This window comes from Xenopus laevis, chromosome 9_10S (genome assembly GCF_017654675.1).
Source record: "Xenopus laevis strain J_2021 chromosome 9_10S, Xenopus_laevis_v10.1, whole genome shotgun sequence".
In the NCBI taxonomy this organism is placed as follows: domain Eukaryota; kingdom Metazoa; phylum Chordata; class Amphibia; order Anura; family Pipidae; genus Xenopus; species Xenopus laevis.
The window spans coordinates 116,235,353-116,247,885 of record NC_054388.1 but is presented as its reverse complement, the minus strand read 5'-3'; the positions used below and the strand labels follow the sequence as shown (position 1 = coordinate 116,247,885).

General features: G+C 44.2%; 1 protein-coding gene across 2 annotated transcripts in view; it reads right to left on the bottom strand.

Moving 5' to 3' along the window:
- LOC108704220 (Ig heavy chain C region, secreted form) overlaps positions 1-11,293 on the bottom strand; it is a 32,373-nt gene extending 21,080 nt beyond the window's left edge. Inside the window, exon 1 of one of the 2 annotated variants that reach the window (XM_041578323.1) lies at positions 9,545-11,293. In XM_041578323.1, the coding sequence (XP_041434257.1) occupies positions 9,545-9,590 (46 nt within the window). In that variant the 5' untranslated portion in view covers positions 9,591-11,293. The remainder of the gene's footprint in view (positions 1-9,544) is intronic. The other variant, XM_041578322.1, reaches the window with a different exon arrangement.
- Positions 11,294-12,533: the final 1,240 nt, after the last annotated feature.

The window sequence follows — 12,533 nt, the reverse complement described above, 5'->3', positions numbered from 1 at the left end:
TGTCCCACCTTTTAAATATGTCATTTCCGTTTTCTGTGGAAACAAATGCTGAGACATATTGTGCTTTGTCACATGAACTGAACAAGTTGCTTAATATGTTGTTTATTGTTTATCATAATATTTTTGCTCAGATTACATCTGTTGTATATGCCTGGTCATAAAAATGGTCCCATTGCTTATTGCAAATTGACAGTTCAATTCTATTTAGATGGACTTACAGAATTATATATGATTGAGAGTTTGATTGAAATTACCAATGATTAGAAAAGATATATATACAGAGGCAGATCCCCTTGTTTAGTGAGGTCACTGAAAGAAGGATCTTGACCAGATTTGGTCACCCATGTGCAGGGCCAGATCAGATCATACAGTGGGGCCTATGAAGACCGACTGGACAAGGACTGCATCAATGCAACAGCTCATCCCTCATTCAATGGGATTTTCAAACATGTCTAAATGATATTTTGGCAATTTTTGCTGAGATATTCATCTGGCAGGCCCATCAGTGGGCTCCATGCACAGGTCCATCAGCTACTGACTGGAAGGATTATGTTGGCAGCTTTTATTAGCTCATGTATGGCCAGTTTAAGAGTTGTCTTAGACAAACTAGGACACCCAACACACATATATGAAAAAATTTCCCTGAAACACATTATATAACCAGATTGGCAGAATTAACAGTTAGCACTTATTAAACAAGTTAAAAGGCTGTATTCTGCCACAGATGTACGTTAGAGAAAACCTCTGATTGGTTGTGAGTGATAATCCCTGTACAAGCAATGGTAGATAGTTGAACTCACTAATATTTCCAGATAGGGTGCCAGTTGTATGTGATAATCCAGTGAGGAGAATACAATGGTGATGCTTTGGTAATTTATTGATTTACCTAGAGCAAAACATATGCAGGAACTCAGGGTAATGCTGGAGAATATTAGAGGTCAAAATGAAATGCTCTCACCAGGTATGATGTCTGTAACAGAAAGGAAGTACACAGCACCCTGGGACAGGATGTGATGTCACAAAGGGAGGAGAGCAAAGCAATGGAAATTAACATAATACATTCAGAGGCACATAATAAGAATGACCACAGGGTGGCAGCATTACATACTAGTAATAATAAGATAATGCAGTTACAGCCAATTACAATTAAATGAAAGAAATAAAAGCTGGAACAGCACACTCCCCGTCTGAAATCCTAGGATTTCACTATATATGGCTCCCCGCCATGAAATGCGACGGCATTGGTAGCAGATTGAGATGGTGCGTTGTCTGAAGGCAGGGTAGGATGCATTGCTGTAACATGCTTGTCACTGCTGCATTCTGCACACCTGATAATAACTTTACAGTCTTTTGCCATATGATTTGATGAGGCACAACACTTGTAACACATTCCAAGCTCTTTGAGTGTCTCTCTGCGTTCTTGCAAAGACTTTGCCCATAGCCCACGACATTCCTTTAAAGGATGAGGTCTTTTATGGATAGGGCACATGTTGTTAGGGTCCTTTTCTTTAAGGAAGGGGTTGTCCTTGCTAGTAGTGCAGGCCACAACAAGTGGGACATTTGTTTTCCTAGCGGATACTGTTCCCCTTAAGTCTCTATGTTTACTTGTGGTGTTGTCATACCTTGAACATGAGGATGAAGCAGGTAGGGTGGATTCAGTGAAGTCAAAGCTGGGGTCATTCTTCTTCCGAGCCTGGTCACTGATGAATCTGGTAAAATAAGAGAAAGAGGGAAAAGACACATTGTGTTCTCTCTTGTATCTGGAGCCCTGGTCTGCCCATTTCTCTTGCATGCCATGTGGTAGTTTCAACACAATTGGATTGACGCCATGGGCAGTATCAAGGTAACTCAGTCCTGGCAGACGCGGGTCCATTTTCGCCAATTCTAGTTCTCTTAGCAGGTCGCTCAGATCCTGGAGCTTGCGATTGTCCTTGCCAGTTATCTTTGGGAAGGCTTGAAGTCTCCTGAATAAGGCATTTTCTATAGCTTCTGAACTGCCAAAGGTCTGTTCAAGTCTCTCCCATGCTGCAGGGAGGCCTTCCTCTGAGTGGCCTGCATGGACTGCTCTTAATGTCTTAATGTCTTAATGTCTGCAGATTCTGGGCCTAACCATTTGATAAGCAAGTCAAGTTCTTCCTTGGCAGTGAGGTTAAGATCACTGATTACAGCTTCAAAGGTTGATTTCCAGGCCCTGTAGTTTTCAGCACGGTCATCATACTTTGAGAGACTAATGTTAATCAGCTCCCTGCGCATGATGTATCTGGCAAAGTCTGACATGTCTGATCTCCCATTTCCTATTGCTGGATTGCATTGTGGTCTCTCTGGAGCATGTAGGGGCTCTGGCACATGGGGTTGAGATTGATCAGGACGAAATGATGTGGCATAAGGATTAAGCTGTGGTTTAGTCTCTGGAGCGTTAGCCCACTTGATGCTAGAAATAACCTTATTACTGGGGTTTGATGATTTCTGGTACTCTGTGGGTTCACCCAGCTGGCGATTTAGAAGTGGAGTTGGTACATGCGATTTAGCAGGAGGAGCAGGCGATGGTTGCCTTAGCACGTATCTGGCAGTGCGGTTGGCTGGGTCTTCCACTTCTCCAGGGATGAAACAGTCTAGGTCGGTACCTTGGCCTAACGCTTGCTCCAGGACCTTCAGTTTAGCTAAGGTAGCTGCTTCTTCCCTTTCTGTCTGGAGGATTTTTAGTTGGGCTTCTGCCTCTGCGTCTATTTCTGCTCTCTTCTTCGCAATCTCAGCCTCCTTCTTAGCAAAGCAACTTCTTACACTAGCTTCCTCTGCTTCTGCCCGGATCTCTATAAGCTTGTCATGAAACGCCGACCTTCCGGAACGAGAGGTTTTGGAGGATGAAAGGGTATATTTGGTATGTTTACTTGAAGTTGATCGATGGGATCTCACCTCTTGTAAGTGTGCGATACGGAATTCTGCCTTGCTTTTAGCATCTTGTACTATGGCATCCTTCTCTTCTAGGAGATTCTCTCTCTCACTCAGCTCTTCTGAGGCATCATGAAAATCGGAGTCGCTCAGGAAAGTGATGTACTTTACACAGTCGCTGATAGTGGACATAGGCATTAGTTAAGCGATTCAATAGTGTGGTTAACTTTGTTGCGTCGTTGTTATAGCGTAAAAGAGCTGCTATATAGTGTTCAGTTCTCTGCCATAAATCGTTTAAATTGTCACTGAACTCTTCTTTGGTTGCCTCAAAGCTCTCTCTAATCTTTTGTGTTGGCTTGATAACACGTTTAGATCGTACTGCTTGTTCTTCAGTTAACATGGACTCTGCTTCCTGCATATCTGGGTTTTTGGGAGCAGGGTGAGTTTCTGTATGTTCAGTGATTGAGGAATCCACTAAGCCTCTTGTGGACAGGTTGCTCCTGTTTAAGTTGTACTGTCTCTTTAAGAAGGGATTTCAGCTTGCTCACTGTGCTTATGAAGCCACATGCATATAAGATGGTGGACAACTCTAAGCTTGCTTGCAGACTGCGTATAGACATGCAAAGACTGTAGATTTAAGCTTCATTTTGACTATTCTGCCACAGATGTACGTTAGAGAAAACCTCTGATTGGTTGTGAGTGATAATCCCTGTACAAGCAATGGTAGATACTGAACTCACTAATATTTCCAGATAGGGTGCCAGTTGTATGTGATAATCCAGTGAGGAGAATACAATGGTGATGCTTTGGTAATTTATTGATTTACCTAGAGCAAAACATATGCAGGAACTTAGGGTAATGCTGGAGAATATTAGAGGTCAAAATGAAATGCTCTCACCAGGTATGATGTCTGTAACAGAAAGGAAGTACACAGCACCCTGGGACAGGATGTGATGTCACAAAGGGAGGAGAGCAAAGCAATGGAAATTAACATAATACATTGAGAGGCACATAATAAGAATGACCACAGGGTGGCAGCATTACATACCAGTAATAATAAGATAATGCAGTTACAGCCAATTACAATTAAATGAAAGAAATAAAAGCTGGAACAGCACAAGCTGTAACAGATTATTTCTATACAAAAAACTTTAAAAGGATCTAGAATAATAGTGAGATAACTGACCTACCAATTCATATTACTATTAACATGTATTTTTATTTTTCAGCCAATGAAGAAGCCTTGTACACTAGTTGGTATGTTATTTTACCAACAATACAGCATCTTCTTCCAGAATCCCAGTATTATTGTGGCCCCATGAGAAGCCGGATACATCAGAATGAATGCAGTTGTGCATGTGTGATAGTAAATCAGGGGAACGTTGCAGTTACTTCCAGGGCATGCATTGACTCAACTCACTGTAGGAATTATGAATCAAAATTAAAGCTTTACAATTGTTAATTAACGATGGTGTGTGAGTCCTTAGGAACAAAAAAAAGTGTCAGCAGGTTCCTCTGCCCACACATTAGTGAGGTTGTGCCCCTCAGTTTATATAAACCTCAATAAGTCTGAACAGCGAGTGTGGGAGCTGCTAAGCGAGTGTTGCAAGTGATCTAAGTGTTGCATGTGAATTAAGGGGCAGATTTAGCAAAGGTTGAAGTGGAAATTCAAATTTTGAGATAATTTTTGTGAATTTTGTGATCTGAATTTGAAAAAAAAATTCGAAAATTTGATTATCGAAATCTATCATGTACTGTCTCTTTGAAAATTCGACTTCGCCATCTAAAACCTGCCGAATTGCCGTTATAGCCTATGGGGGACCTCCTAGAACCTATTTGGGGTCAATTGGTGGACTTTAAATCTAAGGTTTTTTTTTTAATTTGATCTAATGTGCTTTTACTTTGATTCATACAATTCAAATTTAGACGAATTCTAACTAATACGGACTATTCACCCGCAAAAAAAAAATCTGTTTTTTAAATAAATTTCAGTTGGTCTTTTTTAATTTGAATTTTGAAGTTTTTTAAGTTCGAAATTCTACCCTTGATAAATCTGCCCCTGAGTGTTAAACAGCATTAAAAACCTTAAAGGAGAAGGAAACTCCCAGGGCCCTAAACCCCTCCCCCCCTCCCCTGTGCTGCCCCCCCTCCCTCCTCCCCCCTGGCCTACCTGTCCCCCTGGGCAAATGCCCCTAACTTTTTACTCACCCCTCTGCGCAGGTCCTGTCCACGGAGTTCGCAGTCGCCATCTTCTCCCACGCGCGTCTTCTTCCTGCTCTGACCGGCGTCTTCTGGCGCATGCGCAGTAGGAACAGGTACCGGTACGGCTCTACTGCGCATGCGCCGAATGTCACAAAGTTTTCCGATTTCACTTCGTGACATTCGGCGCATGCGCAATAGAGCTGTACCGGTACCTGTTCCTACTGCGCATGCGCCAGAAGACGCCGGTCAGAGCAGGAAGAAGACGCGCGTGGGAGAAGATGGCGACTGCGAACTCCGTGGACAGGACCTGCGCAGAGGGGTGAGTAAAAAGTTAGGGGCATTTGCCCAGGGGGACAGGTAGGCCAGGGGGGAGGAGGGAGGGGGGGCAGCACAGGGGAGGGGGGGAGGGGTTTAGCGCCCTGGGGGTTTCCTTCTCCTTTAAGGTGTTGGTGTTGCTGTGCATGCTGGGAGTGCTGGGTGCAAGGAGGGAGTAAGTGCAAATAACTGACTGCTGTGTGTTCTGAGTATCTGACTGAGACAAACTGCTTTTTCTTTTCTCTGTTTGGGGTAAACTCATAGATACATATCAATCGATTGAAAACCATTAATTGTATGTTGGTGCTAAATTGATTGAGAACTAAGCATATGACACATATAATAGCACTAAGCACTTATATAATTAGATCTCAATTCATTTTAGTAAGGTAGCGTGGGATTTTACTGCTTTTTCTTGTTTTTAGTATTCCTATTCTGGTTAATATACCTCTACACAGCCTGAAATTGGGTAATACAAGTGAGTGAACATTAATTACAAGTGGACTATATTTTTGTTTCTGATCAATATTTAAAAAGCGATTATGATCTCAGCCTGGCAATTATAGGCCAGTAAGTCTGACATCTGTGGTGGGCAAATTATTTGAAGGCTTTTTAAGGGATCACATTCAAAATGTTGTCCTAGTGAATGTCATTATGAGCAGCAATCAGCATGGCTTTATGAAGGATAGGTCATGTCAGACTAATTTGATGTAATGTATCAGTGTTTGCAGATGAGACAAAACTATCAGCCCAATTAATTCCATCCAGGATGTGGCACTTGCAACAGGATCTTGACTAACTGGCAATCTGGGCAGCTAAGTGGCAAATGAGATTCAATGTTGATAAATGTAAAGTCCTGCACCTGGGATGTAACAATATCCACTTATACCCTTAATGGGACTGCACTAGGCAAATCCATAATGGAGACGGAGCTTGGAGTCCTTGTAGATAATAAACTTGTCTGTAGCAAGTAATGCCAGTCAGCAGCATCAAGGGCAAATAAGGTCTTGACTTGTATTAAATGGGGCAGAGAGTCACGGGAGGAGGGGGTCCCACTGTATAGAGCACTGGTAAGGCCCCATCTAGAATATGCCCTACAGTTTTGTCTCCATCACTCAAACAGGACATTATTGTATTAGAGAGGGGACAGAGAAGGGCAACTAAGCTGGTAAAGGGAAAATCTTAGCTATGAGGAAAGACTGGCCAACTTGGGGATGTTCACGCTGGAGAAGAGGCGCTTAAGGGGTGATATGATAACTATGTATAAATATATAAGGGGATCATATAATAATCTCTCTAATGATTTATTTACCAGTAGGTCTTTCCAGCTGACACAAGGTCACCCATTCCGATTAGAAGAAAAGAGGTTCCAGCTAAATATTGGGAAGGGGTTTTTTACAGTGAGAGCTGTGAAGATGTGGAACTGTCTCCCTGAATCAGTTGTACAGGCTGATACAATAGATAGGTATAAGGAAGGGTCGGATGCTTTATTCACCAGTAGCTCCTCCCAGCAGACAGGAGGGAGCCAATGAGATTAGAGGAGGGAAAGGGGTGTTACAGGGAGAGCTGGGAAGTGAATCAGGGGTTCAGGCTGATACATTAGATAGGTACAAGGAAGGGTCGGATGCTTTATTCACCAGTAGCTCCTCCCAGCAGACAGGAGGGAGCCAATGAGATTAGAGGAGGGAAAGGGGTGTTACAGGGAGAGCTGGGAAGTGAATCAGTGGTACAGGCTGATACATTAGATAGGTATAAGGAAGGGTTGGATGCTTTATTCACCAGTAGCTCCTCCCAGCAGACAGGAGGGAGCCAATGAGATTAGAGGAGGGAAAGGGGTGTTACAGGGAGAGCTGGGAAGTGAATCAGGGGTACAGGCTGATACATTAGATAGGTACAAGGAAGGGTCGGATGCTTTATTCACCAGTAGCTCCTCCCAGCAGACAGGAGGGAGCCAATGAGATTAGAGGAGGGAAAGGGGTGTTACAGGGAGAGCTGGGAAGTGAATCAGGGGTACAGGCTGATACATTAGATAGGTACAAGGAAGGGTTGGATGCTTTATTCACCAGTAGCTCCTCCCAGCAGACAGGAGGGAGCCAATGAGATTAGAGGAGGGAAAGGGGTGTTACAGGGAGAGCTGGGAAGTGAATCAGGGGTACAGGCTGATACATTAGATAGGTACAAGGAAGGGTCGGATGCTTTATTCACCAGTAGCTCCTCCCAGCAGACAGGAGGGAGCCAATGAGATTAGAGGAGGGAAAGGGGTGTTACAGGGAGAGCTGGGAAGTGAATCAGGGGTACAGGCTGATACATTAGATAGGTACAAGGAAGGGTCGGATGCTTTATTCACCAGTAGCTCCTCCCAGCAGACAGGAGGGAGCCAATGAGATTAGAGGAGGGAAAGGGGTGTTACAGGGAGAGCTGGGAAGTGAATCAGTGGTACAGGCTGAATTTTTTCCCCCTCTGAGGCAAATTGGAGAGGCTTCAGGTGTTTTTGCCTTCCTCTGGATCACCTGGCAGTTATGTGAGTTAAAAAGTTGAACTTGATGGACGTGTGTCTTTTTTCAACCTCACTTACTATGTTATGCCTTAAGGGTTATAATGCCGCTTAACACTTAATTCACATGCAACACTTGCTTTGATGTCACAGACTTATTGAGGTTTCAAAACAAAGAACATAGAGCCTTATCTGAATTTACCTGATTAAATTCTCCCCCTTAATTAGCAATCAGAGGGAAGAGAAAAAAAATGCCGATTGCTACCAGAAATAAAATACCATCTCCTTATCAACTATAAAAATGGCCCCCATAGAAACTATATCCCAGACAAAATAAATACACTAAATGTATTGACCAGTTGACCCCAAAAAGAGAAAAGAAAAAGCAGTTTGTCTCAGTTAGATTAGACTCAGAACACACAGCAGTCAATTATTTGCACTCCCAGCATGCACAGCAACACCAATGCCTTGAGGTTTTTTAATGCTGCTTAACACTTAATTCACATGCAACACTCGCTGTGTAGTCACAGACTTATAGGGGCAAATTCACTAAGCGCCGAAGCGCCTAACGCTGGCGTCAATTCACTAGGGTTTGGCATTTTCGTTACTTCGCAAATTCACTAACGGACGCTGCGTAACTTCGCTAGTGTTACTTCGCACCCTTACGCCTGGTGAATTTGCGCAATGGACGTAACTACGCAAATTCACTAACGTGCACATTGTTCTGAACGCTACCTTTTACACAAGACTTCCTTCGCCACCTCAGACCAGGCGAAGCGCAATAGAGTAGATAGTTAAAAAAATTTCTAAGCCCCAAAAAACGCTGGCGTCTTTTCTTTATTATGGGTGATGGGCTGAAAAAGATCAAAAGATGTTTTGAAGGTTTCCCAGGCTTGTGTAGTTCTGCTACGAATACTTCCATTGAAATTTGAATTTGGCGCCGTTTGCAAATTAACCATCGCTATCGTAACTTCGCTTTGCCTGGCGAATCAACGCTAGTGCAACTTCACAACCTTACGCTACTGCTGAGCGCAACTACGATTTTTAGTGAATGTCCCACATAGAGGTTTCAAAATGTTGCTCCCCAACCCCTTGGATGTTGCTCCCAGTGGCCTCAAAGCAGGAGCTTATTTTTCAATCCCAGCCTTGGAGGCAAGTTTTGTTGCATTTGTTGCATTTGTTGCAAAAAAAAAAAAAACCTGCCAAATAGAACCTTGTGTAGCTGCCAGTCCACATGGGGCTACCAATAGCCAATCACAGTCCTTATTTGCCACCCCAGGGACATTTTTCATGCTTGTGTTCCTTCCCAACTCTATTTACATGTGAATGTTGCTCCCATAGGCTGAGAAACATGACTGAGAATATGAAAGAGTAACTTAGTAACAAAAAGGTTAAAATTATTCTTCTGCCCCATTATACCCCTCACTGGCTCTATAGCCCTATGCTAATTGCACCCCAGACAGTACTGAGAAATACAGAGAAATCAAAGAAATACAGAGAAATACAGAGAAATACAGAGAAATACAGAGAAATACAGAGAAATACAGAGAAATACAGAGAAATACAGAGAAATACAGAGAAATACAGAGAAATACAGAGAAATACAGAGAAATACAGAGAAATACAGAGAAATACAGAACTTACCAGTTTGGTGCAGGAGGAAAAGGTAGAGAAACCCCAGACGGGGCATGTTGGGGGTGTGAGTCAGTTTAGCAGCCCCCCTAATTCTCTGTATGATGAGTTGTAAATGAAGGGCTGATGTGTGGGGGGGTGGTAGGGGGCCCAGTTGTAAATTTCCGTACCAGGGCCCTTAGTGTTTGCAGTGGTTCTGTTCAATAATTGAGACTGTGCAGGTCCACTCAGAGCTGCTGTTTAATCCTGCTGCAGTGCAGGTCTCACCATACATAACATGGCTGTCACAGCTTTAGCTAGGAATACAAACACATCTTGTGCTAATATACGGTCTGCCACTAGGTGACAGCATAACCCCTTAACATCTCCCTTTTCTAACTGTATAATCCAACATATTTAAACAATATTTCAAGCCTTCAAGTAGTAACGTTATTTGCCCTACTGTACTTAAATAATATGCACATATGTAACTTTTTTCAAAGATAACCAAACATGACTGTTTGAAAACTATTTAAAGGTTAAGTCTTTTTGGTGGCTGAATTCGCCTGCCGCTGCGTGAGTAACACGGGATCTCAGACTCACTCTCAGGCTGTGAGGCCGATGTGCAGTCCGTTGCAGGCAAGTGCTCAGACTGGCTCTCCACTGTGGCCTCCACTTCTAGTCTCGGCGTTTCACTGGACTCTGTTACTGTTACTGTAGGCTTGCTAGGACTGGGCTCTGCTGGCCTGAGGTCCACTCGATTGCGCCTGTACAGTGTACCCTCCACCTCAACCAGATAGGAGCGAGGGTCTGTTTGTTGGAGGCAAGTTCCTAGTCTCCATATGCCACTCCTGTCACCTGGAAGAGGCTTCATTCTTATATTTTGCCCCACATTTAGTGCCGGAAGGTCCCTGGCCGTTTTATCATATGCATGTTTTGCCACTTGCCGTTTGAAATGCAGCTTGCCAGGAACTTCTGATGCAACGCAAGGTTCCAGTAGTGTGTCAGTCACTGGGAGGGGAGTTTTCAGCCTGCGGGCCATTAGGTGTTGCGCGGGGCTAGTGTCCATGCCAATTGTTGGCGTATTTCTCCACAGCAAGATTGATTTCCATGGGTCGTCTCCTGCACGTTTTGCTCGCCTGCACAGGCCTTTAACAATTTTCACTGCCGATTCTGCTTTACCGTTAGCTTTAGGGTACATTGGTGACGAAGTAACATGCTCAAAACCCCATTCCTGAGAGAACTTGGTGAACAGAGCACAAGCAAATTGTGGACCATTGTCCGTGACGACTCGGTCGGGTTGGCCATACCTGGCAAGTTGAGCCTTGCATCTCTTAATGGTGGTGTCCGCCGACAGGTCAGGCAGCAGTTCTATTTCCCAAAAATCTGAATAGTGATCGAAGATAAGCAGAAAATCCTTGCCAGCGTAGTTGAATATGTCCATACTCAGAATCTGCCATGGCCGTGTAGGGAGGGGATGTGACATCATAGTCTCTTTTTGTTGTTCGTGTGCATATTCGTTACACACAGTGCACTGTTCTACATAGTCTTTAATCTCCCCATGCATATTCGGCCAAAACAGTGTTTCTCTAGCCTGCCTGAAGCATGCCTCACCACCTATATGGCTCCAATGAATGCGACGTAGCATCTCTGCACGTAGTTGCTTTGGAATGATAATGCATTGGCCCTTGAAGAACATCCCATCCTGTAAACTTATTTCATCCCGGTAGTTCCAATACTCTCTAATAGCCACAGGTGTCTCTGCCCTTGAATCAGGCCATCCGTTGAGCACAACTGATTGAGGATCTTGAGGTGTTCATCTTGCTCAGAGGACTCCCTGATCTGCGACAGACGCTGATGCGTGACATTTAAATAGTCGGCCTGGTTTATGCCCTCTATGTCAAGCTCTTCACGGTACATGCTGCAGACTGAATGCTGGGCATGAGGTGCGTCCGCTTCGTGCCAGCATGCTGTGGCTCTGCTCAGTCTATCACTGACATACATATATGGGCCCGGTTTATAGGTCACCTCCAGAGCATAGTTTTGGAGCGAGAGTAGCATGCTTTGAAGTCGTTTTGGGGCACTAAGCAAAGGTTTGTTGAATATCCCGACTAGCGGTTTGTGGTTTGTTTCAACCATGATGTTTCCCCGACCGTACAAATAAGTGTGGAAACGGTGGCAGGCAAACACAATGCTTAGGCATTCTTTCTCGATCTGAGCGTAATTCTGCTCAGTTGCAGTGAGGGCTCTGGAAGCAAATGCTACAGGTTGTCCATCTTGCAATAGGCAGGATCCGAGGCCATTCTGACTGGAGTCACTTTGAACTGTAATGGGCTTGCTAATGTCATAGTATCTTAGTACCGGTGCTGTGGTAATTAGTCGCTTGACCTCATCAACTGCTTCCTGGTGCTTTGGCAGCCAGTGCCATGGCATGTCTTTATCCACGAGCCTGCGCAAGGGCTCGCACACTGCTGAGAGGCGGGGCATGAATTTTGACAGGTAGGTGACGAATCCGATGAACCTTTTCACTCCCTTTGAATCGGTTGGAGCAGGCATGTCTTTTATTGCCCTCACCTTCTCAGGATCTGGCTTTAACCCCTCTGCTGATAGTATATGACCGTGGAAGCGGACCTCATTAAGTTTAAACTGTAGCTTCTTGATGCTCAGTTTCACTTCTCTGCAGCGGTTCATAAGGGCAATCATGTTGGCATCGTGGTTGCGAGTGGCCTCTTCTAGTGAGTCTCCACAACCCACTATTAGTATATCATCTGCAATTGGCTCCACACCTCGCAAGCCGGCTAGTAGTTCATGCTGTTTTCTTTGATACACCTCTGGGGCTACAGACACACCGAAGGGTAGTTTGAGCCAGCGCATTCGCCCCCAGGGTGTCCAGAAGGTAGTAAGAAAGCTGCTCTCAGTGTCCAATTTGATTTGTAGGAATGCATCCCGGGCATCCACCAATGAGAAAGTACGGGCTTTGGGCAGTTTATAGAGGACATCTTCAAGTGTTGGCATTATATAG